A 27,824-nucleotide genomic window follows, 5' to 3' on the forward strand; every position below is an offset into this window, starting at 1 on the left:
CCCCCCACCCGGTTCTCTGAGCATCTCTATACATACAGTGTAACTTTTCCACAATTTGTGATATGACACTCTTAATTCAAAATTACATCCATTTCAGTGTCAAAGATTGAACACGTCAAACCCGAGTAAGTGGGGTTTACTGTATTTCATGATGTTATTTCAAAATGGATTAAATTAATTTTTTTCGCAAAATTCGTCACACAACACCCCATCATGACAACTACAAAAACATTTTTTTTAAATATATGCTTGCAAATCTATTTAAAAGTGGGGGTAAAAAACAGTGCACAGCCATTTCAATTTTTTTTTTTTTATTTGTAAGAAGTAAAAATTACCCCCGTGTGTGCAAAATTATATTAGCTCTCACAGTAGCCTCAAAGGCACACTAGCACAAACTGACTTAAGAGTATGGCTGTAAAATAATGACAGTGGGAAAAGTGAAATGGACCCGGAGAGTATTCTCAACGCCTCATTTTACCAATGTAAATACTGAGTTCTTTGATGGGGGATTGAACAAAACTGACCAGAGGTGTGCCAAGCTTGTGGCCTCATATTCAAAAAGACTTTCCAAATGCATCGTCAGTGTTATTCTTCTGCTCCCCCCCAAAACCACCACCACCACCACCTCTTTCTCCTCCTCCTTCCTTCCCCTGCTTAAGCACTTTGTTCCCGCTTTAAAATAAAGATAATTCAATCAGCTGCTGGCGTCACCATGGCAGCGCCATGTTCTATTTCTAGTGCCATAGTATCAACACAATGACACACGCGGGCTGGTGATTTGACACACACTCTTACTTCCTATCGTCCATTTACTCCTTCTCCAGGCCTCTGCACGTCTTCCTTTTTGCTCACTCGCTCTCCTCCTCCTTCGTCGTCCTCGCCATCAGCTGGTTGCTTAGCAACTGGGATCATTGATCTGCAGGAGCGCTGTCATGAAAACACACACACAAACGCACGCACGCATGCGCAGCATCTACATAAATGCACACGTAATTAGATAAGTAGAGCCTACAGTGAAGGCGTCCTCACTTACGGTGTAAAGACCAACACGAAGATGAGAAGACAACGGGTCTCTCAACAGCTCTCTCTCTGTATATATATACATATTTTTTTAATACATTCAGGAGGAATATAGGATATACTATGGATTTTTTTTAAATGTAAAGAACACAATTATATCAAATGATAGTGTGTACATTACAAAGTACAGTAAATTACACAAAATTAAATTATGCTAGCTAATATAATGAGGAAAAACAACTTGAATATATCTTAAAATGTCTTATCAACTCAATTTAAATATTGATCAAATATTATTTAATATAAATATGAATCTAATACAATCTAATGCTAATATGACCCACAGAATTAGATAAATGAGAAAGAAATTTTAAATGTGATTTTTTGTTATGATCAAATATAATGAAAAAATGTAATAGAACATGATTTTAAAAATATATCAGTCAACTAAATATCAAGTTGTTTTAGGAAAAATTAGGAATGTTTTAAAAAATGCTTACACGTGTATAAAAGAGTTATGTAAAAAGTACTACAAATGTTTGAAAACCAATTAAATAATTTAAAAACTATGAGCACGTCAATATGCTTCTTTTGGTAATGGAGTCTAATGATTGCATATCTTCAATAAATCAAATTGCACTGTGTTGCTCACAATTTTATGCATAGTTTTATTGATTAGACTGATAATTGCGAGGTGATAAAGACTTGATTGACCTCGTGCTCATTTACAGCCAGTGAACTTATTTAGCTTTCTTCATTTATTAATTAATCTCTTCAGCAAGGGGAAAACATGCACATTAAAACCGATATAAAAACAAGCCTTGTGATCACACACAAGATCAGGGGGGGAAAAAAAACTCCCGTAAGGTTCCAATGACCCCAATTTTGCTTTGTACTGTAGCTCATTAAAAATTAAATGACAAAGAAAATCAATCATTTAACTTGCTGACGGAGCTTCTTCTGTCTGATATCGGCCGGAGAGAGAAAGCCAGGCGACGCTTCTTTATTCTCCAACAAATTAAGATCAGCACTAATCTCTTTCGCACACACCAGCTTTGTCATAAAAAACACGGACGCTGCAACACACCGAGAAAACAAATAAAAAAAAAAACTTTTGGGTTTTTTTTTTTATGCGACATTTGTTGTGCTTGTCAGCTTCTCTGCTTGCTGAATGGATGGAGTAGCTCGCACCACAGAAGTCACTTGACATTCGAGATTTTGGCTGCAGGGTAACTAATGTGTATTTTTCATGGGACACTGGGGACGGTCTTCACGAGGTAGTTCGAAAACAGTCCCAAGAACTTTGTGTATTCCCCACATTTCCATAAGTTCCCTCAGACACATACACCTGTTGGTTTTTAGTGGATATTTTGTATTTTATAACTCACCATAATTCAGCATATAACTTGATGCGTTAATGGAAATAAATTGTGACACATCCTACAAGACTCGGTTCAGAAATGTTCCATCTTTTTTTTTCTTTATATATTTTGTAGTTTACCTATAGTCAGTGGAGAGCACGCACATTGGCTTTCTCATTATGCATCCGCCTCACTACGGTGTTACATGGTCACAATACGCCCTTTCAGGGATGTCAAGAGAGCACATTTGGATCAACGCTTCCCGAGATGGGAGTCAGAGGATCAAGAGCGTCTTTTTTTGGCATGCATTTGGCTTTTGGACTTTTTTTTGGAGGACCATTTATCAAGACCACCCCAATCCCTGACCTTAATTTCAGCAGGAGTAGCATGAAATCAACGACTTTAGTTGGGTGAATGCCGGAGGTTCAAATGTTAAAATGTATTTTAAAAGTGGAATAAATAACACAATTTACATTAATATTCTTCCACTTCCTTCTGATACGGGTACAATCATGTTCAGATTGGCCTTTGGCATGCAGGTTGATGGTATTTGTATGGGACGATGTTGTTGCCATATTGGTACACTATTTGACAAGTGTTTTGGTGATGAAATGCTGCATCCACAAGTGAAAATGCAATGGAATTTCTCTGGGCACATAATAAAGAGAGCGAGAAAGAAAAAAAAAGTGAACTGCTTGTGAAAAACACTTACTTGAATGGCTTGGAGAATTTCTGTCTTTGTGGCACAAAACAGCCTTCATTTACTCGGGTGCTCGGTTGTACTGGACAGACAGCCCCTAAAACGAGTTAATTTCACCATGGCAAGAAAGATTCTATCAGAATCTTGATATATTTTGAGTGTTTCAGGGAAAAGCATGCCACAGACATGTTTGTAAGATACCTGACAACTTTTAGATTGTGAAAAGGGCATAATATGCTTCTTCTAAATTATATATAATAATTTGGACAGAGGGGGGAAAAAAAACATACGTATGGGGGCACCTCTTCGTAATTCACGGTAAAGTCAGCGACCCCTGGTGTCTGGGTGCTGAAATGACCATAGGGAACAGCTATGTTTGAGGGGCACTGACGCTATAAAAAGATTCAAAAGTCGACCTTAGCGAACGGGAGACATTTTAAAAAGACGCAATGACGTCTGAAAAAGTGACGAATTAACAATACACACCATCGAACGGGTGAGCACGGTGACAAAAAAAAAAAACTACGCTTGTCGGCGGCGATGTCGCACATCGACAGGTGCTTGTTAGCTCTAGCTTGAGCTCCGTTTCCTGCAGTGACAGAACTGACTTCAAAATAAAAAAATTACTCGCGTTGAGCGGCGCACTGTATACACCATGGCTGTAATGACCCTCGGTAATTGATATGTGCTTTTTTTAAAAATTACTTGTAGCGACTTTAGAGGGTGCGAAGCCTTAAAATGCAGCTTCCCCCTCGACGATTGATCCTTTAATCGTGAAACGCAACCGGACTTAGAAACGCCAGATGCCTCGACCTTGACCTCTGCGCGACACACGGCTTTGTAATGTCCGGAATATTGCTGATGATTTCATGACCCCGTATGTAGCCATTGAAGCAATTATTTTTTTAAATATCACAGCGTAATTGGGCTGTTTTGGGGGGTTGTCATGTGGGTGTTTGGCTACGGATCGCTAATTTGGAAGGTGGACTTTCCCTACGAGGAGAAGCGAATCGGTTACGTTAATGGCTTCAGTCGTCGCTTTTGGCAAGGCAGCACAGACCACCGCGGAGTGCCGGGGAAGGTGAGTCTGACGTCATTCACGCCATGCTCGCTCACTATAACGTCATGTTGCATCATCTCACAAAAAGTAGCTTGACATTATGTCAAGAGACTGTAAATTACACTAACGGATGTAATATATTAAGGCAAAAGTAGGGGTAGGAAAAGCCTCAAAGGCCACGTTGAGTTTGAGAACTGACAGAAGGGAAATTCCCTTCTGTTAATTTTGACACCTACGTGTCATTCGTAGAATGTAAAATAGTCATAATTCATTCTCACTTTTAAATTACATTTGTAATTACATTACAATGACTCAACCAATTGATAGAAATGTAAAAATGTGTTTATTTTAATGATAGAATATTGCTTTGAGATGCAAGTGCCTTACCTGACAATTATTTTGAGATACTTGCCACAGTTTGGTCACTTTTTTTCCCTCTCGAGTTCTGAGGAAAAATTTTAGTCATATGAGTGTGTCTGTCAGACTCCCATGACAAATTTCACATTCAGTCAGCATCAAAGAACATTGGTTTCCATTCAGTGGAAGTTAGTGACTCAAATGCACCGTGACACTGGTTTCTCAAGTGTACTGCAAAAAAAGAAAAAGGGTGATTAAAAAAAATCATTTCATCGAATAATCGACACATCCACCTTTTCTTTTCACAGCCGGGTCGCGTGGTGACACTGGTGGAGGACCCTGAGGTAAGGAAACGGCAGTGAATCAAATCATACCTGTGTAGAAATAAAATGCCTTTTTCACAAATATAGTTGATCAGAAAATGAACTTTTTGTAATATAGTTAAAAAAAAAGAACAACTTAAAAGCAGTCCAAATTTGAATACATCAAATCAAATCAAGCAGTGAATCTTTGCTATTTTAGCAGAAGAGCCCCAGGTTAGTCTTTCCACCCCCCCATGTAAGCACAAGGCCAGATCCTCGATGTTTATGACATCAGCTTCCCTTCACCTTTACTATCATAGCAGATGAAGATTAATGAAACAACGCCTCGTTATACAGCCGTAAAACGCCAATTAGCGACTGATGATCTTAACGTTTACTACCTTGTAAGCTGTCACTGTATGAGCACATTTTCTGACCCGAGCAGCATACAAAAGAGCTCCGTTGTCAAACTGCTCCAAGGTCACGGCACACACAAAAAAAGACGTTATCTTGTATCCCGCTGAAACGAAAGCGAGGATGACGCCTTATACCGCGACCTTGGATGGGAGATAATTTTTCCCACTCATCTGGGGGAGGCGATAACGCTTAGAAAATCTGCATTGAAGAGGCCAGTGATGCATATCTTTGAATATTGCTGCTTATACCGGTAGTTGTGTAAGTTAGCCTTACTTTTGCATGTCGTTTCTGGAAAAGTACAATGAAATTCTTAAATTGGAGGGCGAAAAACAGTAGATAGAAAATCCTAAAACAAAGAGCCTTACACATTGTGTAATTAAAACAACAATTATATTCTGGTCATTTCGTAGCATTGTTTGTGTTTGCAACCCTATTTATGATCATTATCAGGGTCGTGTTTGGGGAGTGGCATACAAGCTCCCCACGGGCCGGGAGCAGGAAGTGAAGCGCCAACTAGACCACCGGGAAAAGGGCGGCTACCGCGTGATGGCTGTGGCTTTCAACCCGCGACCGCCACTGACACCGCCACCTTGCCAGACCCTACTTTACATTGGCTCGCAGGACAACCCCGACTATCTGGGTCCTGCCCCCTTGGAGGAGATAGCCAATCAGATCGTGGGCTCCACGGGGCCCAGCGGCCAGAACACGGAGTATCTCTTTCAGCTGGCCGACGCCGTCAGGAACATCCTGCCCGAGGACAATGACGCGCACTTGTTTCGCTTGGAGAGGCTCGTACGCCAGAGACTAGAGGAAGACTGCTCCCCCAAATCATCATCCTAATTAGAACAAATTCACCATCAGCCATACAGCTACGTGTTGTGAAGTGAACTGAATTGAGTTCACTGTCACGTCTTGCATTTTTCCTCGGAAGCAAAAAAAAAAAATCTCTTGAAATACTTGTTGGGTTACTCATATCTCAAGGCACTACTGTATTATATTTGATTATCAGTCTCAGGGTTTGCATGTGTTTTGTAATGGTGGCAAATATAGAGCACACAGTAAATAAACTACCTGAACGTGTTCTTGAACAAAAGGAAGTGCCGCACCTAACACTTCCAGTGGAGAAAGCGGTGCAAAAACACAAACCGAAAAGAGCAAAAAAAAAAAAAAAAGATGTGGCTGCCCCCCGAAAGGGTAATGGATTGCTAGAATTCATTGTGCCACACATGGGTTGGCAGGGGGAGGGGGTGCGGGGGTTCTTGAGTTAACCAGTGAGTACAAAGTTGATTTGGCAACATAAACTGGTCTGAGCACATATTTAGAGTTAAGTAATCACTCATGTTCCTGTGGGTTTCAACAGGATGACACAAGTTTGTGAACGGAGCTTTGAGTGTTTGTTCATACATGCAAAACAATAAATTAGCCTTACCTGGACCTCGGGTTTGAAATGCTGACTTTTCTTTTGCAAGATGAGCGCTTGAGCCAACGGACTGTCTGCAACATTGACTTAAAGAGGACATCTCTGAGCACAATTGCAAATTATCAATTTATTCAACAGAACCGCATCAAAGTACTTTTTTTTTTGCAGACATATTACACAGATAATCATATATGGATTTGAGTATTTGTAAGTCTGCTAAGCACATCTTTTGCAAAATGTGAGCGTTTTAGCAAAGCTTAGTAATAAAGCAATATACACCATTTCAATTACGCTAAGCTATAACATCATTGCATACATATTTACAAAGCTAAATATTGGTGTTTAGCAAACAACATGTATGCTATGTTACACCTTGACTAAGCTCACATGAGGCATTCTAATGAGGATGACAATTAAATATTTACTTTTAAAAGATGAACCCTAACCGGTTTTCCTCGGAAGTGTTTTGTCCCTGTCTTCATCTGGTTAAGAAGGTGGAGGTTGAGTCACTGGGCGGCCTCCCTGCAGCGATGCACACAGCTTCGTTAAATTTCACTCAAACAAAAACAGACAGCGGGAAAAACAAAACACTTCTGAGCATTCAGTTTTTTTTTTCCTCACTCAAGCGTAGTAGCACGGCGACACCAGCAAGTCAGTGAGCACCAGCAGCTGGTCGTCGGTGAAACGCTGCCGATGCTCCTGCCAGTTGTCGTGGTGCGTGCGGCGAAACTCGGACAAGGTCTTCTTCACCGTCATCTTGAAAGCAAATAAATCACATGTCCAACTGTTGAGATCCACAACAAAACGGGAAGCGGGAGTGATTCTCAAACCAGTGATTCAATAAATACAAACCACAAGCTGATCTTTGTGGCTCGCCAGCTCCTTCTACACTGAAGCATAACAGCAATCCAACTTTAATAAAACTGGCTTACTCAAAAGTAGAACTATTTGAACCTGCCGCAGTCCAATAAGCATCCAGTCCTCCAATTTTGTGGCGACATAATTTGTCTACGGTTTGTACTCATTTGGGTGTTCTCCAAGCAAAGGGGGGGATGTAAAAAATTGGTAAGCTGATTTTTTTTTTTGGGTGGGGGGGCTTTTAAGGCTATAACAGTCAAACCTCAGTCTTTCGAGCAAACCTCGTAGCAACACTTCTGTTTGAGATTAAAAACTAACAAGCGGGCTTTTCATTTATTGATGCTAAAAGGCCACGTGCAAGCCTTGGAATTAGTGTCGCAGGGTTAGAGAGAGTGGAAGAAGAAAAAAAAAAAAAAAAAAAAAAAACATGCAGCCAGAGCACAAAATGGCGATCACAATGGGTCAAGATGTACTCATGAGTTATGGATGGGCCGCATTCATTTGAATAAAAGATCGACACCAAATCAGGCACCTGCAAAACTTTTTTTTCTTTTTCTCTCCAATGAAGTGGGGTTGGTGTCTAAAATGTACTGAATTGTGTTTGACTTTGCAGCACAATGAGCCACTGAATGATTATCTCTGGCTGGCCCGCCGCACTCATTTATTATTTACTCTCATTGATCACGTTGTGTGCGTCTGAGACCCGGGGCACTAGACTCTCCTCAAGTGGCCCACCAAGTCATCGTTTTTTTTTTGTTTTGTTTTTTTAAAGGCAAATAAGTACCTCAATGGGCTGCGGGTCGTTGAGGTGGTCACTCAGGTCCATCAGAATCTGCGGCATCCATTTGGGGACGTCGTAAGGACTGGACAGGATGCACGCGCTCAGGCCCAACACTCCCGCGTGCCGACGCACCAAATCTGCAGCAGTCATGTTCAATTTGTTCAGTTTCAAAAAGGTTGGTGACCTTTGATCTATAGCACAGGCATCAAACTCTGGTCCTCGAACCTGTGAACTGTGTACACTGTAGCAGTGTGTTGCTTGTGTGCGTGCGATTACCCGTGGAAGCCAGCTCTCCTCTGGCCTTGGATAGGCGCGTGTGACTCAGCGTCTGCAGTTGAGTCTGCAGACTGCGGTCCAGAGGGAAGAAGTGGCACTGCAGCAAACCACTCAGGGTGGTGCTCGCCATGTCCCTCACCTACACACAGGAGAGCAGATTTAGGAAAGGACAGGCATCAACTATTTAGCGAAAGGATTGGGGGTGGGGGGGTGTACACCCTGAACTGGTTGTCAGCCAATCGCACGGCACACAAAAACAACCATTCACACCTACACCTGGGAATAATTTAGAGTATCAGTTGCTGACAATATCGACTTGGACGGATTTAATGTGATTGAGATCAACACATGCTCTCCACTCACTCAAAATGAGAAAGCACAGCCATTTTTATTGCTTTCAATAATTACAAAAAAAAAAAAAATCATGTCCCATTATATTACCAGTCTATCAACTCTGTGTGAAGTGTCTTCTGATGTTTAAAATTAGATTGTCTACAAAAGGACACGGTGTGCTCGCAACCGCCCAGAGAACAAGTGGATTATTCTTATTATTTTTTACGTCACCTCGAGTTGCTCGTCCAGCAGCAGACGCATCACCATCTTGCGGATGCGCTGCACCTCCACGGGCACGCTGAGCAGCGTGAATAAGTTGGAGAAGACTGTAATCTGTAGGTAGGTCAGCACCGAGTAGCGCGCGTGCCACGACCTGCTGCCGGCCATCTGTAAGAGCAAACGTGAATGCGTCGGTTAGCGTTTGCCAACAGACGTGGTACCACGTCCATATCTAGTGCCCATCGCCTCGTGTGTTCATAGCGAGAACCTTCAAATGTCAAAGCATGTTAATAAGCGGGAGCGTGAAGAACGAGGCCGTTCTCGACCAGCTATGCGACACATAATTCATAAGTTTATCAGATGGAATAATGAGAAGGGCTTCATACATGTTCGCACACAAGCTGGAGGACAGTAACATACATTCACATTTGTGACTGTGTGTGAAAATGGCAAAACATCAAAGCTAGAGGCAAAGATTTTTTTAATGATCTTTTTAAGAGTGTTTCAACAAGATTACGCTAGATGTCACTTTCCTATCAGGACAGTTCAAATCTATTGGTGCAGTGTATATAAAGGCAAATTAAATCACACACAAAAGATAAAATGTCAAAAAATAAAATTTAAAAAAAAATGTCACGTGTGAGTGACCTCTTCCAGGGCCGCCAAGACGAGAGGGATGTGTTGCGGATAGAGCAGGCCCTGGGACATCAGAGAGAGGCATGCGCGAGCGTCCTGTTTCATCTCATCATAACTCTCATCAATCTCCACCGGGGCAATCTGCGGGGAGGGGTGTGAGCGGGGCGAGAGACAAAGAGAATGACAGACAGAATGAGAAAGAGTGAGAGTGAAAGAGGTGCGGAAAGGTAGGGCGACAGCGGCATGGCAGCGTTGTGAGTAAATGAAGAGAGAAATGGAGTCTAATGGCCAAGTAAGATGGAGTGGGTAATAACACTGCACTAGGACTCTTTGTGTGTGTGTGTGTGTGTGTGTGTGTGTGTGTGTGTGTGCGCGTTTGCCTTGAAGAGCAGAGGCAGGAGTTGAAGTTGCTGCTGAACAGGCGTGGTGAAAGTCCGCCCGGCGCTCGCCATCAGCCATTTTAGGACTAAAAAAAAAAAAAAAAATATAGAAAGACTCACATGCATGCACATACACACAATGAAAAGCAATTTCATCAAGTAAAGCTGCCACGATGACCTCACTGGGACGCCTTCACCACAGCACGACATTCATCATCATTTTACAAAGCAACAATTGAGTTAACGGCAGTCGATAGTATTCATTCGGACCTCTGAAAGATTTTTTTTCTTCATGCTTCTGCCGTAAATGTGAATTCAGGCGTGCTCTAGAAAAGTAGAAGTTGTAGCATCTATTTTTTTATCTTGGTTTTTAATTTTAAAAAGTAGATGATTTGCTAAACATAAAAAAAAAGTTTTTTAAACAGTATAGTTCAGCATAAATAATTGACTAAGAAAATATACAACTATACTCCAACAAATTAATTTGTTATAAATTAATTAGATTTATAAAATATAAATTAAGAAAAATAAAAACAGTACACTTAGGTTTTGCAATGTAAATGATGTAAAATAAAATTAAATAGATGAATGAATATTTTGACTTTTTTTGATGGACTCTGGACAAATAATTAATCCAATTTAATCAGTAATATGCAAACTGTGTTGGTGCAGGGAACTCACATTATGCATCATTAAATCAGATTGTAATCCAACCCGCACAAAATGGAGGCAAACGGACAGAGGTTGGCTCAGAGCACTTTTTTTTTTTTAATGTAGTCTATTTTTGTAGTGACCATGATTAATACATTCTAATGCATACTGCAGCACTTTGTGACCGGGAGCACGGGCTAAAATTAGGCCTGTAAAATCTTTTTGTAAGCTTCCCACCTGACGACCCGTTATGTTTTATGTTTTTTGTAGTCGTTTTGTTTTTCTTTTGTTATTTGTTGCATGTTTTTTGCTCAGTTTTGCAAGACGCAGGAAAAATCTGAATTCCGACCCGTCTTGAGCAGCTTGACAGCCTGTGTGCGCTCGTCGGCGGTCTCGGGGGCGTTCTCCTCGTGCACGTGGTTGTGGATCTCTGCCTCGGACGTGAGGGGCTTGAGCCGCTCCAGCACCCGGGTGACGAAGTCGGCCACGTGGGGGGAGGTGGTGGGATGCGTGTGGGGCAGGGCCACGTCCATCATGAAGATGTAGGTCAGGACACTGGAGGGGGAAAAAGAAAACGAAATAAGAACGAACACAAGTTCAGACAGACATAGAAAGAAAAACAGTGCATGTCAATGAGATGCATCTATCTTTGCTTTTTTATCAAATGTCCTGTAATGATAGCACATGTTTTGACAGTGACAAAAACGTCAACGCCATGTCAATCGATTGAGAAATCAATAAATACTGGCTTAATTTGAGCACAGCACGACATGACGACATTATGTACCTCAACAACCTTGTATCCACATCGAGTGTCTCACTTATCACAACATGTCAAGTCCGGTCTGCATCCGTGGTCGTTACCTGCCGATGCGCTCGCGTACGTTCTTGTACACTTGAGTGAGTTTGGGTTCCAGGTAAGTTAGGAGCCTGTGCAGGAGTTCCGACACTCGCCACTGCTGCTGGGCCAGGCCGCCTTGAAGCACGTACAGCAAACTGAGACGCACAAGCACGAGGTTACAAATTGCAGAAGAGCGCCAACGACGACGTGAACGAGTAAGCACCTGGCATCTCGGAAAGAGCTCCCCTCGCCTATGAGCGGTGTTTCCATCAGCAACTCGAATAGCCAGTGGAGCTTCCTGGGGTCACGACCCTCCTATGGACATTTTGGGGTTATATTTCTTTCGCATTAAATGAAGAAAGGGGCAATGTTGGTGTTTTTCCTCACGCATGCGGTGGCGATGCAGGTGCCCCAATCGGTGTACGTTTCCACAGTGATGTTGGTCAGCGCCATCTTGATCAGCGGGCACAAAACGCTCCACAGCTTGTCCACCTACACAAACTCACAATTAATCTTGAGTGGTCTTATCAAATGGAAGAGCGCTAGCTTGACTTTCATGTTTAACTGGAATCAATCTCATAACGTTTACTCATGTCAAATCTATTTGCTATATGTGAAACAATTTGGTTTTAGTCAGACTCTTTGGAACAGATTCAACAGCAAAAGCAAGGTTCCACAGTCGCATATATGCAGCATATGTGACGAGCGTGTGCAGTGCCTTGCTGAAACTCCACAGCTTGCTGCCTCTGATGAGCCCGGCGGCGATTTCGCAAACGCAATGCTGCGAGCTCTCGTGCGGGTCGGCGGCCAGCTGCTCCAAGTGCGGCCACAACAGAGGTAGGAAGACGTCGCCGTAGTTGCGAAAAAGGCCCTGCCGATCAATAAACAGCGAAGGTCACTCAGGTTCAGGCCGCGCCAGGCCTCGGCCCAAACTATGAGTTGTACCTTAAAGAGATAGAAGCGCCGCGGGTTGAAGCTATCTTTGCCTTTGCGTTCTTCCAGTGAGAGGAAATCCATGAGCTGCTCGATAAACTCAGGGTCGGAGAAATATTCAAAGATGATCTTTTCTGCCTAAATCCATAAGTAAATAACAATAAGAACGACAATTATGAGACATTTCTTCTGCTTTATATGCGAGCGTGCATACCTCGTTCATCTCTTCATACGGCAGGTCATCTTTTAGTTTATGCGAAGGAGTGTAGATCATCATTTCTCTGGAAAGGACAAAGAGAAGCTACACCGTGATGCCAAATAGTAAATAGAAAAATGCCATCAAAAGTGATGAAAATAAGCTTTTTTGGGGGGGGTGGGGGGAGACCCTTCTTTATCTTTACTATGTATTGATCTTTATTTTCATTTTATTTTTGAGTGCTCAAAAAACAGTGGCCTAAGATATATATATTTTTAAAATCTGCCTTTGTAAACGGATGTGTGGACTTTTTTTTTTTATCCCTTATGATATAAATAAGAACACCAAGGCAGAAGACATGGACGAGGTATTATCCTGTCTGGGGGATAAGAGGCGAGGATGGATGAATGAAAAAGTCCATTAGTCAGCAAGTTGCCCGCGTACGGGGACAGGAAGTACCGCCCCTGTACTTGTCTTATCTGGGCCAGGCTGTAAGTCATCCGGTCAGGCTTATAATATCTAGGCCAGGCCATGCGGTGGCTCCATCTCATTAGCGCACCGTCGCCGTTAAAAAGACATAAACTTCCCCCCCTTTCCTTGCCGTCTCCCACAAACCTCCAATCAACACCGCCGACGGCAGTTTCCTCCTCACCTCGGCCACGAGTAGTAGCCCACGTGCGTTTTCTCCACGTGCAGCTGCGAGTCCCACGTCTTCTCGTTGAGCGGCAGGTCAGCAGTGCGGTACTGCAGCCAGCCGTTGGCCTGGCGGTCCCCAGCCCACATGCCCTCCGGGTCTCCCACATCGTCTGCGTGCGCAAATTAAACGCCGAGTTGCCTCAATTCGAAACTCAAACACTGCTTCTTTGACATAATAGTTTAATTTATTCTGTGAACAAGCTTGTGATATAAATTTATAAACTGTTTCCTTAAGTGTAATTACTTGTACACCCTGTAGAATTTATATGTTTGAGGTCTGCCTTGAAGGGGCGCGGCCTCGTCTGATGCGCTTCACATGAGTGTTTTCATTCTAAATGCGTGTGTGTTAGGCTGTCCTTTTCGATAAACAGCTATAATTGCATCAGCAGCTGTGGCTCTCCTTTGCACCAAGAGATCAACAGCGGCACCTGTGTGGCACATTAGTGCCATGCAAACCTTATTAGGAACATCATGAGGCCAACAAGTGTACTCTTCTTCTACTCACTAATGTCAGACGGCTTGACTGCTACTTTCTTTCTTGGTCTTTTGAGCTGTTTCAGGATACCCGCCACTGCAGATATTGCCACCTGAGTGAGAAAGAAAATCATGCTGAATATAAAACTATAAACTGTACAGTGAAGCTCGCCTATTATTCACAGCTCCCATTCACAAAATTTCCCTGTTTGTGTTTTTTGCTCTGCATGGCACTCGACCCTGGCAATTTGATGAAAAACTGATCTGTGACTGTGATGCCCTAAGATGCCACGAGAGGCCAAGAGACCATTTCTAATTTTCCAACAACTGGTATACTGTGACATGTAGATGAGGGCAGACCTTGCGTATGCTGATGGAGTCGTGCACGAGGCCCTGCGTGAAATAGAGGACGGCGTCCGGCGGCAGCGGGTGGTCATCCCTCAGCAGCAGTGACAGCAAGTCTGCGGCCGTGTGCTCAAACTTCCACGGCCTAGAGCACCGGACAGGAAGAGAGAATGGAGGAGAAATATCAGTCGACAAAGTATAATCAAAGTCACTCCGTATCCACTTTGTCTCAAAAGTTTAAGAACCAGTGTTTTAAGGCATCCACCCCTTTGTGGGCATCAATTCACGTGCAACACTCACAGCTCTCTGTCTTCAAGGCAGTCCAATAGGTCATTTACCAGCTTCTCATATTTCCTGAACAAGCAAATAACGTTTCATTATTAACGATATGACAACTTTTTGTCTATATTACTATGAGTAATGAGATATGAATTGCAACGGTTTTGTCCTACCGCGCATTAACAACATTTCTGATTTGCTGGCGTTGAAGCCCCTCCTTCAGCTCCTCAACCGAGGGCGCCAACAAAGTATGCGACGGTGCCATTTTCTTGACTATCTCCACGCAGCTCTCAGATACCTGAAGATGTGCGGGGCGCACGCTTTAGCACAATGAGGTACAAATGAATGCAAACAGAAAGAGGCTTGCTCACGGTGAAAAAGATGCCGATGGTGTCGTGCTGCCGGTGGATCCGGTCAACGATGTCATCCAGGAGTTGGCCCACGGAGTGCTCGTCCAGGGTCGTGGCGGGTGACAGTCCACAGCGGACAAGCGCCGGCCACACAGCCCCCACGCAATCCCAGTCGCGCAGGCTCGCCAAGCACATGCCGCTGTGCGCCACCAGCAGGCAGTACAGCGCTCCCTGAGGGTGAAACTGGGGTTACACTCAAGAAGTTTGGGAAACCTTGGCCAAAAAATGACAAGGGAATAAGCCTTAAAACAAACAAGAGGGCTACAACACCAAACTGGAAAGATGAAGTGCGTGTGAGCTTGACCTTGAATTGCTGTTGTGCGCCGGCAGCGTGTTGCGGTGACAAGAGTTGCACAATTCGGGGAATCAGGTCTCGGTATGAGAAGCTGTAGGTTCCCAGCGCGGTGGTCAGCACGTTCTGGGCCCTGCTACGTACCTGCCAGTGGGGTGGGGGGTTGATTCCAATTTGGAATAAAGGTAGAATATACATTAAAATGTGATGTATGAAATTTGTATGCATCCGTGCACGTTGTACCTGGCTGTAAGTGCTAGTTGACAGCAGCAATAGATCGCACAGCAGCTCTTGGTGGACTTCTTTGTATTCGCTGCCCTCCACCACCAGTGTCCTCATCTTTTTATCAAAAAAAAGTCAAATGACATATTTCACAGTATATAATCAAGTCCAACCCTTAATATACAGAATTACTTTTGATGGTATCTTTGTTTACCTCATGCTGTAGCAAGACCCGGTCGATGAGCAGCGCCCGAATGTGCTGCTTCTGCCCGTAAAGCTGTGCAGAAACAACAACAAAAAAAGCAAAGCGTTGGTTCCCTGTTAAAAGGCTTTGGTGACAGCTTTCCTCTGCATCCCGGCTCACCCGGTTTTCCATTGACTTCTTGACCAACGTGAAGCTCTTCCAGCGGGAGTGAAACTCCTTCTTGTGCGTGCCTCGGAAAAACAGGATGTCGCTGATGATCTGCGGTCACGAGCCATCAAAGAGTTGATCAGAATTTTGTTCCAGAGGCCACAGAGGAACACATTTCAAGTCTCAAAATGGGCCTTCAACGTGGCTTTGTCGCCTGCCATAATCCTAATGGCTAAAATCTAGAATTTGGGTATCCTCCTGTATTCAGATAAAAATGGATGAAATAGAATTGCAGACAGAAAAACAGACAAATTTATATCACAACTCTGTTTGGACTACAACAAACTATAAAGGAAATATACCAGCCTTGGGGAAGGTAATAACCGAGACAAAGCACCTTAATGATGACAAAGAGTGACTTGATGTCATCCTCTGTGTGCTCCAGGATGTGATCTGATTTGTGGGAAAGGAAGCTCACGTTACAGTATCATGCAGGTTGTGTGCGAGTGTGTTTTTGTGCGTGCGCGTGTTCACTTACGCAGCAGCAGCCTCATGGTGCGGCAGATCGACTCTCGATAGTTCTCGCGCAAATCATCTATACGAGCAAAGGGGGCGAAAAATGAGCGAGATCACATAGGGGCAGCCGTCATTTGCACTGTATGTACTTTCTCACCGTACTCCACCCCAATGTGCAGTTTGAACTCCCCCAGGTTCACCATGGAGGGCACTCTGAAGCCAGGCAGAGAGCAAGAAACCCGCATTGAGGCCCTGCGTGTGTTTCAAGTGCGCGTGTCGGCATGGGCAAGACTCACAGGTCGGCGACGTGAGGTCCATCCAGAGGGGGCAGCAAGCTGCCCGCCCCGAGGAGGCAGTGCTGCACGATGGCAAGGCTCTGCAACAGTTCCTCTCTGTGGACAGAGACACATATTACACCCCGGGAAAAGGGTATGTATGCTCCTTAAAACAGATAACTTTGATTAAACCCATTCATTTATTGATGAATTGTTCAAAATGGACGCAATCAAATTCTGTCTCAACACCTCAAAATATTTTTTTTCCCACACCTGCTCATCGGCTGGTCTCCCGAGACGTGGCCCCTGATTCGCTCCAGCTCGGGCTTCAGCAGGCGGGACAAGAGCTGGAAAACAAAGTTCTCCTCCTCCGGGCTGGGGACGTGCCAGCACACACCCAAAGCGGCAACATCACCGGGCCGACCCCAGTCCTGGAGAAAGAACCATAAACTATAGGCGCTTTTCTATGTTGGGAAACAAAAAAATACTGTATGCTTATAGATGAGTGATCAGATGTATAGAAACATCACAATAACGAGCAGTTGTACAACCACCAATGATAATCAATCAAGTTATCAAGTTTATTTTTGTAGAGTGGGCGAGCGACCCACTCGTACTGGGAGGTCGTCAGGGAAGCCGCCGGCCGTGCTGCGATACTCGGTGGGGTAGATGAGAGAAAGCGAGCGCAGCGTGTGCTCCAGCAGGACCGAGGCCAGCGCGTACGCCCGTTTGCAGCGCAGGCGCACACATGTGCTCAGGACGCGCTCCAGCTCGCCGCCATACCTCAACAGCTGCTCGCCGTCCACGCGGGTCACCTGAAAACACCAGCACGTGCGCACACACACAAACACATCGTAGAACAGTGCAGTAAGTCACAGCGTTTGGCTCGCTCTTCTCCCAGGAGTAATAAAACACAACAGAGAAGGTAACAATATGTTCTGCTTAGCGACAAAGTGGCCCGATATTTACGAGAGCGTGGCGCGCCGGGGGATCGCTGCAAGAAATGTCGCGTAGTCATCATTTTTTTTTTCCCCCTGGCACTAGCCTTCCATATTTCTCAAGCAATATCAGAAACTTTCAGCAGAGATAAAACATCTTCTCTCTGCATACCCAAGGGCGGCACATCTGCCTCGCATACACATGCACATGCGCGCTCTCACCTCAGACAGCAGCTGGAGGTTCCACAGCAGCTCCTTATCTAGCTCCTCTTCACCCTGGAGATCCTCATCTACACACACATACACAAAATAAGATTGATTTTCCTGTACCATTTGCTGAGCTTTCTAATTACGGATTCACCAGAGGCTGTTTCATCAAATGAATCTAGAATTAGCATAAATATATTTGATATATATTAGTTAAACTCACACAGCAGTGAGACAATGGGCAGAAATGTGTCATTTGTACTTTGACGCCCCAAAATAAATTTCCAATTAAAAAAAATAAAAATAGTCGCACTACAAATTGACTGAACAGTACTTTTGTAATTGCATTGTATTGTTTTTTTTTCCTCTATGGTTAAATGTGCAGTGTGTCACATTGACAATGAACATGTGTTAAAGCAAAGACTTGAGTCACAGCCAGCGAGTGCTGACAGCATTATGAAAACTTGTTGACCGAGCATGTTTGACAATAAGCTTTATCTAATTCATAGTGTGATATATATATATATAAAACATACAGATACAATGTCACACTGACTTTCAGTAATTTGGAAAATGAGACTGCAGCAATGCGGGACAAAGAGCCGAAGAGATTCAGCAGGATGACACTGAAAAGGCAAACACAGAGACACACAAAAGCACATGGAGATGCACAAGAAAGAAAAAGAAAAGAAAGCATCAGTCAACAAAACAGGAGGCAAATTGAATAGAAAAGTCTGGAAGACAAGAAAGGTGTTGAAAATGCAAGAATTATATAGCAATTTGGTATATTGAGGACGGAAATTTTCTGTAAATGTGATGACTAGCCACTAAACATGCACCCGCACACACAGACAGACAGACAGTAACCCTAACACACGCACGCACACACCTTTGCGGCCGCTCTGCACATGTCAGCCACCATCCTGCCCGACACGCACGTCTCAAAGATGTTGGAGGTGGCAAAGTTGTACACTTTCTGCAGTGCCACCTAACACGATAAGATAGAAAAGTGTCAGATGTTACGCTGTGTGTGTGTGTGTGTGTGTGTGTGTGTGTGTGTGTGTGTGTGTGTGTGTGTGTGTGTGTGTTACCATGTAGATGTGTGTAGAGCACTGCGTGAGGACGGTGCTGACGGTGGAGGACAGGCCCAGTTCCACCAGGCTCTCCAGCTGCGTCCGAGTGTCCGTCTCCGTGTCGTCCCGCGTCTGCTCCAGAGTGCTGCTGTCGATCACAGCAAAGCACCTGCACAAACAAAAAAAAACATGGCAAATTTGGGTGTGGTCGCTCGAGACAACAAACATGAAATGACAAGTATCTGATTTTATGCTACCTGTCCAGAAATTGCAGGACAAAGTCTTCAAACTCAGCGGAAGCAAAACACAAGTCTTTTTCCATCTGAAAAGCAGAAGAGAGACGCACCTATGATCTGTTGCTTTGATGGCAATAAATGCAGCTCGCAGGACATTTACATTTTCTAAATCTGCCCTCATTTGTTGAGCGCAAGAAAGTTAAGTGGTAGCGAAAGGTGTTAGGTTGTGCCTGGTGACTCAATCGGTGGCATACCTCTGAAAGATGGCTGTGTCGGGCTGGAGCTGACGAACAGTCAACCAAAGGCACCAGCGTGGTGAACGTGGTGATGAACTGGAAGGTGATCTGGAAAGCAGCCGCCAGAGTCAATGTGGTCTCATGTTCAATTCCAAATCAAACTCGGTCGCCCACCATGCACTTGCTGAAGTCGTTGGGGTCCACGCCCTGCAGCGAGCCCATGAGCAGCGGCAGCACGTGGGCGCGGCCCTGCGGGTAGTGCTCGCTGGGGGCCACCAAGCTCCGCGCCATGCCGATCATGCAGCCGAGCGTGGCGGTGAGGGCATGGGGCTCCGTCAGGGTCTCCATCGCCGCGTACGTTCTGCACAAGGCATGTGTGAGTCAGGTGGAAGGGTCGCATTTCAGCCAACGTACAAAGTTGTCAGCGGGATTGGGAGCCTCACTTCTCGAGCACGGGCGGAATGGCCAGTTGTGGTGCGAGGAGGGCCAAGTTCTGCAGGGCGAAGGCAGCGTCCGTACTGCCGGTCTTACTGCACATCAAATTAGACTCAATTGTATGAAGAAAAAAAACAAAACTTAATCTGTTACATTTTATTACATTTGATGATAAACTGTTTCATTTGAAATAAGATTTCCTATCCAGATCAAATCCAAATTGGAGTCCTAATTATGAAGAAAAAAAACAAACACACATGGAACATGTTCATATCTACTAGATGCGGATAAACTATATTTGATTATCAATGACCACTAACTTGCCTTCAAGTGTCAGGAAATTGTCACAATTGAAAGTTTGATTCGGGACGGAGCCAGATCGGACAGTACCTGAACATGGCCAGCAGCGCAGCACCTGTGAGGCTGCGCGTGAACTCCTGCAGGTCCTCGTCGGTCAGCCGCTGACTTTCGGGCACCGGCGTGATCCAGCCGGGGGCGGCGTGGCGTTCGCGGTGCGCCCGGCGCACCACGCTCGCCGGCAGACGCTGGAGCAGGCGCATGAGGCGAGACTGTTTCCCCACAGACACGCTCCATTTTAGCGTTAGCGGCCAGAGGCACACGGCCGGCAAACATTGTGCGCACGTCATTATGATGCCGAGAATGAGCCAAGCTTCGAATGACAGGTGATAAATCAATCCAGAGTAACAGTTACCACTTTGAATGTAAGTGCATGCTTCTGAGGTAGATGCTAACCTGCCAGCGACCGTGATTGGAAGGATGATAAAAGGAGGCGATGCTGTTAAACAGGCGGCTCAACTCTTTCTGTGCCAGATTTCCTGGTCCACCCTGCACATCAGAGGGAGAGAAAAAAAAAAGTTAGTGGTCCAACTTCCAGCCAACTTACGTGATCCTGCCAACTCTCCCTGTCCTGGAGAGCTGTCACAGGAGAGCCCTTAGCAGTCATTTCCCACTTGGTCATATTTTTTTCACAAAGTTTCTTCAATTTGTGAATAACGAGAGTGCACTCTAAATAGAGAGAATTTCAAGTGCACCGTGTAATACAATATGCTATTCGCAGGAAATAGGAACCAAGGCTGACCATGAATAGTACGACTAATTGGCGCTCCCTTGTAACATTATTTGATTACATCCAAAAGATAATCAGTTTGCTTTTATGAAGGATGAGAAAATTCAGAGAATATTGTTCGGAGGATTTGGATGGTTAAAAGTTGTGGATGAGCCGATTAATTTTGACACGCCTAACATCACTAATAAATTTCAACGCGAGAATACCAGCAGGGCCGTGATCCACAGCACCAGGTGTCCGATGTCATAGGAGTTGGTCAGGTAGCGCAGCCCCACCATGTGGCTGACACCCACGGGGAGGTTCAGACTGCGCAGGATCCTGGTGAAGATCTAAACACACAAAAGACAAACACCCTTTTGCTAGACGGATGGAACCTGATTCAGTGATTGCACGGTTCCAGTAAAAACTTACCGTGGGGATGTATGGGGTCCAGTCAACATAGCCAATGTTGTCATTGGCAAGGCGAGCGAAGAGGTTCACCAAGTGCTGCGAGGGAAAAACAAAACAAAACAAAAAAACACAAGCGCTCACAATCAGTCTGACGAGCATGCGCGTCACAGGAGATGACTCCATCATTTCGAGGAATGTAAAAGGCGACGTGATTCATGGCTCAAATAACATGGAAATATTTTCAGAGGCCTCACAGGTTTATGGGGAAGAAATGAGCACATAAATCGCAACCAATATGAATATTAATATTGCATTTGCACATAAACGAGACAAGTGTGCACATGGTCGTGTGTTTTTGTCTCACCCCTTCCCAGCTCGGCTGATTCTGCACCGACAGCCAAAATTCCATCAATTCATCGAACCACAGCCTGGAAAACGGACAAATAAACATTACCGGTACATGAAATGAAGTGGTGATTTTCCATGAAGGCAAAGTGGAGCACTGTCCCGTCAAAACCATCTCACTGCAAGGTTGACTGTTATAAGCGAATGGCATTTTGAAAATAGAATGAGTGGCTTACATAATTGTGCTCAACAAATTTGACCAAGCAACAAGCGATCATGAAAATGTTTGATTTGATTATAATTATATTTTCTAAATATTTTTTTAAAGGTAAGCCAGCCAGTACATGGTTGCTGCACAGCATTTGGTAAAAATATAACACACACACGACATTATCAACAATGGAGCAGAACGGAAAAAAGGAGAGTATTAAAAGTGATGTACTGCAGGAAGCTGCTCCAAGACATGGTGCAGATGAATGTCTCTGTAAAGGCCAAACACGGTGAAGAAACTGACTCAGAGATCTTGTTGCTTGCTGCTAGGAGCTGGAACTCAACTTGGCCGCTGGGATTGAGGAAGAGGGGGGGTGAAAGTGGCTCGAGCTTTTCCAAGAAATCCAGCTGCTAGCCCGACATGACCGAGGGAAGTGTGATTGATGGCCAGAATATTATTTATGGTGCAAAGGTGCTGATGGAGCCTGCGGTTTTTGTAATACATGACGCATGCTCAGATCTGTTAGAAGGCTTACAAGCAAGCAATCCAACAGCCTCCGATTCTCTGTCAAGTGAAAATAAATACGCCGTCTAAATTTGACACACCACGGACAGAGTTAATAATTGTTCAGCCAGCCAAATGTGAATGCTTATAAAATTTGGGAAATTAAGGCTTCAAAAAAGGAAACAACAAATCAATCAATTTTGTCTGCTGTTGGCGTGTTCACTGAATGTGCTGAAACCCCGCCCTACTCAAATGTCATCTGTCAATCAAGCCCCGGGTAACTGGAATATATCTCAGAGTCATTGCAAAGGTTTTATACGCTAAGACAATGAGGCGCTCTAAAGTGATGACAACAACCAAGACCCAGTCCAATTATAAATGAGGGAATTCATTTAAATTTTAATATTTATGACAACAATAATGGATGCAAGTGAAGAAAAAAAGGAAAAAAAAAGTTTAAATATATTTTTCATATAATTAAATTTGGGGATGAGAACAAGCAAGGCGAAACGCACCGAAAGCCTTGGGCGTGCTCCTCGGGGGGCATGATGGTGGGCAGGAAGAGCTCCATGGTGCTGATGGCCTTCTGCATGACCGAGTCAAACACGCACAGCAGGGGGCGCCACTCGTCCAGCATCTCCTTGGTGGAGGACGCTGGGAAGTACCTAGAAGAAAACATGGACTGGAGCACTGAAGGCCATGCCAAAAGATGCTGAGGGTGATAATCACGAAACAAAAACTTACGGTCTGCAACTTTTGACCAAAGCCTTCAGGATGTGATCCACTGCACTTTAAACAAAGACCAAGCCCATTTGACTCGAACGGAACGGCAAAGCACACTAACACTGTCATGTCATTTCATTAACAGTTAGCGCAACTCACTTGGGGAACCAGACGAGTCCCAGATGCTCCGTTTTGGAGTGGACCACCTTCTCATAGAGCTGGTGGAGCGGTCGCCATGGCAATTGGAGGTCGTCCCTTGAAAGCAGTTCCTTTTTCCTGTTTGGCGAGGAAAATTGTTACACTCTTGCTGGCCTTTTTCTTGGCGCTATGACAGGACGTCAAGTGCGTTTCTATTTCTGAACAATAGCCAAATGTTAACAATCCAAATCCATAACAAATATGGAGTAAAGTTATAGACTGATAGCCATTTTGAAAATGGAGTATTTTGAGACTGACGAAGAGCTTTTGGTGAAAAAAGAATAATTTATTTACCAAAGGTATAACTAAGAAACAGACCGTGAAATATGCTGCCTCACCGCAGGGCTCGAATTGAATGTCAATGACTTATACTATTCATGTACACGCTGTGTTTGAATGTGAGGTGCCAAAACGTCCAACTTGTTGGCATTTCTTTCCCTCAAAAACCACTCGATAAGATTGAGTCCCGAATCTTAATCTTTTACTCAAAGCCCTGCCATCTACACGCAACTGTTAGTTATTACAGCTGTTTACAAACCTGAATTTCACAAACAAGGTGAAAGAGAGAAAAAATGTCAGTGATTAATATCTTCATTAGTGCCAGTGAACGGGTGGATTCCAATTGCCATCTATAAACGTCCAAAGGAGTTCCTTGATGAATTCAATGGAAAATTTAAAGGGGGGGAAAAATGTAATTCACTGTTAAATAGGCATACAATTTGATGGCTTATTGCTCAGCCTGTGCTGGGCTCATTTGCCAAGTTCTGCCCCTGTAGTTAATGATATAAATCCTTCATAAAAAGCTTGCCAGACCCACCGCTATTTCTGTCCAGCAAATGAGGAGCAGACGCTCATTGGGAAGATTTGGGAAAATAAGCCACAATAAGGTGGAAGAGCAATGGACTAAAACACAACACCCATCTTTCTCCTGCGAGCTGCGGTAGCTCCAATTGAGTCATTGACGTTTACGTGAAGATGCGATGGCAGAGTGATGGATGTGGTCGTCGCGGCAACAACCTCGAGACAAAGGCCAAGTGATGAATGTTGACGTGGCACTGGCATCTGATTTAAGGGGCATCGTTGCGTGTGTGTAAAGCCCGCACTGGAGACAACTGACTTTAGAGCAGTGGGTGGGCCAACGTTGGTGCTCAAGGCCGCATTTAGTTTTCATAATGGACCAAGAGCCCAGGTCATTTGAACATTGGTAAATTTATTATTTGTTTAAGTTGAATTTGTAGGCAAAATGTGGATGTGCAAAATATCGCCACTGTCAGACAGAATGCTTGCAGCTTTTGTCTTTCAGAAAATTGAAAATACAGCATGTCATTTGTGTCGTTAAATTTCTCAAGATATTTTTGACAGATTGGTTAATAATTAGTATCAGTAAAGGACTGACCAATCGTATCAATTTGCGAAAAAATAGCCAAGTGACAAAAGCGGAACATGTTTGTGACACCCACTTGAGGAGCTGAATAAGTAGCCGGGCGTAGCTCTGCATCATGTGGGGCTCCAGCCCAGGCAGAGTCACCAACTCATAGAGCAGCTTAATGAAAAGAATGTGGTCGTCCTTGCTGAACCGCCGGCCGTAGAGCTTTAGGAACCTGCAAGGACGCGAAAGTAGGTGAGGTTAGGTAGGGTCAGGCGACGGGTGGGCCACACTGAAAAGTCAATCAGGTGCTACTAAGCCATATGGTCAAAGATGACATTCTTGTACATGTACAGGATATGTTGGATGTCACTTTATGCCACCCTCAAGGTATAGCGTACTATTAGGAGACTCTAAGTCAGGGGTGTCAAACTCAGTTCCTGGAGGGCCGCTGTCCTGCATGTTTTCCAAGTCTCCCTGTTGCAACGCATCTGATTCAAATGAACAGGTTCAACGTCAGGCTTGCAGAGCTTGCTGATGATCTGATCATTTGAATCAGGTGGGTTGCAACAGGGAGACTTGGAAAACATGCAGGACAGCGGCCCTCCAGGACCAGAGTTTGACAACCCTGCTCTAAGGTAACTTTTCATTAGCAAAAAGTACAAGTGGCTTTCCATGCTTTTAGAGGTTGAGCTAGAGCAGTGATTCTCAATTATTTTCGGTGAAAGGGGAAGAAAAAAAACGGTTTCTCAACTCTTTTTCTGTAAAATTGTATCTTCTTTACCTATAACAGCGATTCAAACACAATACCTTTGAAATTTGTCATTATTCTGATGGTGGTGGGGGGGGGGGTTAAGAGAATCATATTTTGGCAATTTAAATTCCCCTTTTAAATGGCCCCGTTCGTCATGCCATGGCAAAGTAAGTGAAAATGGCCGCGTGTACTCCAATACAGAGTAACATTTTATGAAAATATATTTTCCAAATATTAAATATTAGAGTCTTCTTGTTTGTTGGCAAGCTCATCACCTTTAACTATGCCGAGTTTCGTCACTTACGACAAGAGTTTCTTGCACCAGAAAGCCACCCCGGGCCAAAGTTCCCGTAGGAGGACAGCCCTGGACAGATTTGACTTGATGTCCGCCAAAAGCCCCGAGGCCTCTCGGTCCAACCGGTCGGAATACGGCAGCAACCCATTGTAGACAAGCTCCTTCTGAGGAACTAACACGGAGGGGTCGGCGGAAAGTGTACCAACCACGGTCATATCCGAATGTTTGCCACAGAGAAAAGAACCGAGGTACTGTCATGGAAGCGCTTTGCTAGCTGGGACGGCTTAATCCACGCGGCCACACAGGGCGGAAGGCAAGTGATCTGTCCAGGGCGGGAAAGTGTGTCACCGCTAATTGAGTAGAGGTAAAGCCAGCCGGAAGCCGCCGTTTCCGCATTGACGCTAACGCTGACCCCGGCAGGTGCTGCGTCACCCCGTTTGCGTCATGACGCACGACGCCAGCGCCCCAAAAGATTTGACCCAAACTACCCAAACAAAGGTGACAAAAGTATATAATAAAATAAAAAAGAGCGCAGCAAAACTGTCTCAACTGTCTTTTCTTTTCAACTAAAGTTTTTTTTTTTTTTTTTTTAAACGTCGAGTGCAGCAGTGGTTCAAAGCAGGTCAACAAATCAAACCTTTAACAGAGTATTAGAAGACCAAAGAGTCATCTTGTGCAATTTTCATCACAACCTGATAATAAACTGAACTAACATCCCCACTAATGTGTTATACAGTACTATTGTATGCAGCCAGCTACTGTCAAGTGCCTATTTGGCAATACATTTCCCAGAACCCATTTCAGCCTGCATGTTTCGGTTAATCTGCAGAATATTAGGATCATGGCCTGTTAACTGGATTACTGTCTCTCTGCTTTTCCACTGACCCTGAACTGACTGACTGGATAAACTCGCTCGCTCGCTCGCTCGCTCACTCACTCACACACTCGGCCTAATTCAACAAAAATTAAGTGAAAGTACTCTTTTGTTGCAATATGATCAGCTCGTGGCATTAATTATTTATCAATCAATATCCGTTTGACTGTGTCCAACTGAACACAAATGAAGTGAAACGACAGCTTCCCTCAATCTCTCTTTTTCTCTCTCTCTCTCTCCCTCTTTCAAGGTAGCTCGCTAATCTCGACTTGCTCTCTTGTCAACCCTTTGACTTTAAGAGCTGATGTAATTCTCTGACATGCTTTGAGCATTGCAATGCACATTTAATGAAGATTTTGGTGGGGCCTACAGGACAAGGGCATGGTCTCAGAGATCCAGTCCGGCTCGTGATTGATTAGTTGATTAATGAAGAGGCCTTTATCGCAATACCATACGGTGACCCTATGTGTGACCCATGGGGAAAATGCACTGTAATAAACTCTAATTGCAAATCCACACCAGTAGATGGCAATGGTGTTCTCAATTACAGTTTTTTTTTCCAGGCAAATCGCTGCACTTCAGCGGGGGACGACGAAATCTGTTCTTGTTCTTGGTGGGGGGGCGTAACAGAAAATAAGTGAGAAAAACTAACAGGCTCAGATTACACATCGAGTGCGTCAATGAGAGCATACACGAAGACAGGATTATCATTATTTCAGCCGTCATACTTTTTGTGACATTTTTCTAAAGTAACAATGGCTGCCTCGGCTCAGTCAAGATCGGGAAATTTGATGATGGTGAAATTTCTTCGTGTGTGCGTGTTGGCATGGGCACGGGCGCATTCTTGCATGCGTGCACACATCTGTGCGGTTCCTTGCAGTCTAGAGTGATGGAACAAATGATTCATGATTATGATGATGATGATGGTGATGATGCACGTTTCACTCAGCATGACAGCGAGAAGGGAAAGATGAGACGATGATCCCAACCTGTCCAAATGGCCAAATCTGAACCCCCTCGAAAATTGCTGTTTCAGATCAGATCATCGATTAACGATCAACATTCTTCCTAATCGCTTCGTTAGCTCTCAAAGACAAATGAACTTCATTGACTACCATGTTGACCAAACAAGATAAATTACTGAAACTACCATAAATCCTAACAAGGGAACCACCATCCATCCCTCCCTCCATCTCTCTCTCTCTCTCTCTCTCTCTCTCTCTCTCTCTCTCTCTCTCTCTCTCTCTCTCTCTCTCTCTCTCTCTCTCTCTCTCCCCCCCTCACAGTGTAACTCTCTCTCTCTCTCTCTCTCTCTCTCTCTCTCTCTCTCTCTCTCTCTCTCTCTCTCTC

General features: G+C 44.3%; 3 protein-coding genes across 9 annotated transcripts in view; 1 reads left to right on the top strand and 2 right to left on the bottom strand.

Moving 5' to 3' along the window:
• LOC109513358 (neurexin-1a) overlaps nt 1–4,546 on the bottom strand; it is a 64,306-nt gene extending 59,760 nt beyond the window's left edge. For 6 of the 7 annotated variants that reach the window (XM_019865759.1, XM_019865757.1, XM_019865758.1 and 3 more), the window contains exons 1-3: nt 3,384–3,473; nt 3,094–3,178; nt 796–927 (exon numbers count right to left, since the gene is read on the bottom strand). The gene's annotated coding sequence lies outside the window, so the exon portion shown is untranslated. Of the gene's footprint in view, nt 1–795; nt 928–3,093; nt 3,179–3,383; nt 3,474–4,528 lie in introns of those variants that run through there. The other variant, XM_019865756.1, reaches the window with a different exon arrangement.
• On the top strand, nt 3,805–6,651 carry chac2 (ChaC, cation transport regulator homolog 2 (E. coli)). Its single transcript, XM_019865769.1, has 3 exons — nt 3,805–4,162; nt 4,807–4,842; nt 5,668–6,651. The coding sequence occupies exons 1-3, from the start codon at nt 4,028–4,030 to the stop codon at nt 6,055–6,057; spliced, it is 561 nt and encodes a 186-aa protein (XP_019721328.1). The 5' UTR covers nt 3,805–4,027; the 3' UTR covers nt 6,058–6,651.
• LOC109513357 (proteasome activator complex subunit 4B-like) lies at nt 6,480–26,125 on the bottom strand. Its single transcript, XM_019865754.1, has 47 exons — nt 25,610–26,125; nt 24,646–24,786; nt 23,147–23,263; nt 23,009–23,053; nt 22,780–22,929; nt 21,569–21,632; nt 21,226–21,300; nt 21,021–21,143; nt 20,481–20,573; nt 20,118–20,296; nt 19,736–19,822; nt 19,467–19,653; nt 19,311–19,400; nt 19,078–19,142; nt 18,839–18,989; nt 18,637–18,735; nt 18,304–18,373; nt 17,763–17,830; nt 17,214–17,417; nt 16,876–17,033; nt 16,624–16,719; nt 16,485–16,540; nt 16,350–16,406; nt 16,209–16,264; nt 15,824–15,922; nt 15,674–15,736; nt 15,481–15,576; nt 15,250–15,381; nt 14,907–15,116; nt 14,709–14,833; nt 14,557–14,610; nt 14,272–14,401; nt 13,943–14,024; nt 13,394–13,547; nt 12,760–12,826; nt 12,558–12,683; nt 12,331–12,483; nt 12,000–12,104; nt 11,836–11,927; nt 11,636–11,767; nt 11,121–11,326; nt 10,121–10,206; nt 9,753–9,881; nt 9,117–9,272; nt 8,553–8,691; nt 8,280–8,413; nt 6,480–7,393 (listed from the first exon to the last, which is right to left on the bottom strand). The coding sequence occupies exons 1-47, from the start codon at nt 25,813–25,815 to the stop codon at nt 7,259–7,261; spliced, it is 5,442 nt and encodes a 1,813-aa protein (XP_019721313.1). The 5' UTR covers nt 25,816–26,125; the 3' UTR covers nt 6,480–7,258.
• Between the last annotated feature and the right edge of the window lie 1,699 nt (nt 26,126–27,824).

This window comes from Hippocampus comes, unplaced genomic scaffold (assembly GCF_001891065.2).
Source record: "Hippocampus comes isolate QL1 unplaced genomic scaffold, H_comes_QL1_v1.1 scaffold116, whole genome shotgun sequence".
In the NCBI taxonomy this organism is placed as follows: Eukaryota; Metazoa; Chordata; class Actinopteri; order Syngnathiformes; family Syngnathidae; genus Hippocampus; species Hippocampus comes.

Excerpts from the sequence above, each read along its gene's own strand:
- chac2 (XM_019865769.1), top strand. The coding sequence starts at position 4,028 with ATGTGGGTGTTTGGCTACGGATCGCTAATTTGGAAGGTGGACTTTCCC. Across the intron at positions 4,163-4,806 it reads ACCGCGGAGTGCCGGGGAAG|CCGGGTCGCGTGGTGACACT; the intron begins GTGAGTCTGACG and ends TTCTTTTCACAG. Across the intron at positions 4,843-5,667 it reads CACTGGTGGAGGACCCTGAG|GGTCGTGTTTGGGGAGTGGC; the intron begins GTAAGGAAACGG and ends GATCATTATCAG.
- LOC109513357 (XM_019865754.1), bottom strand. The coding sequence starts at position 25,815 with ATGACCGTGGTTGGTACACTTTCCGCCGACCCCTCCGTGTTAGTTCCT. Across the intron at positions 19,823-20,117 it reads GCGCTGCTGGCCATGTTCAG|TAAGACCGGCAGTACGGACG; the intron begins GTACTGTCCGAT and ends TTTGATGTGCAG. Across the intron at positions 15,382-15,480 it reads CAACTAGCACTTACAGCCAG|GTACGTAGCAGGGCCCAGAA; the intron begins GTACAACGTGCA and ends CCCCACTGGCAG.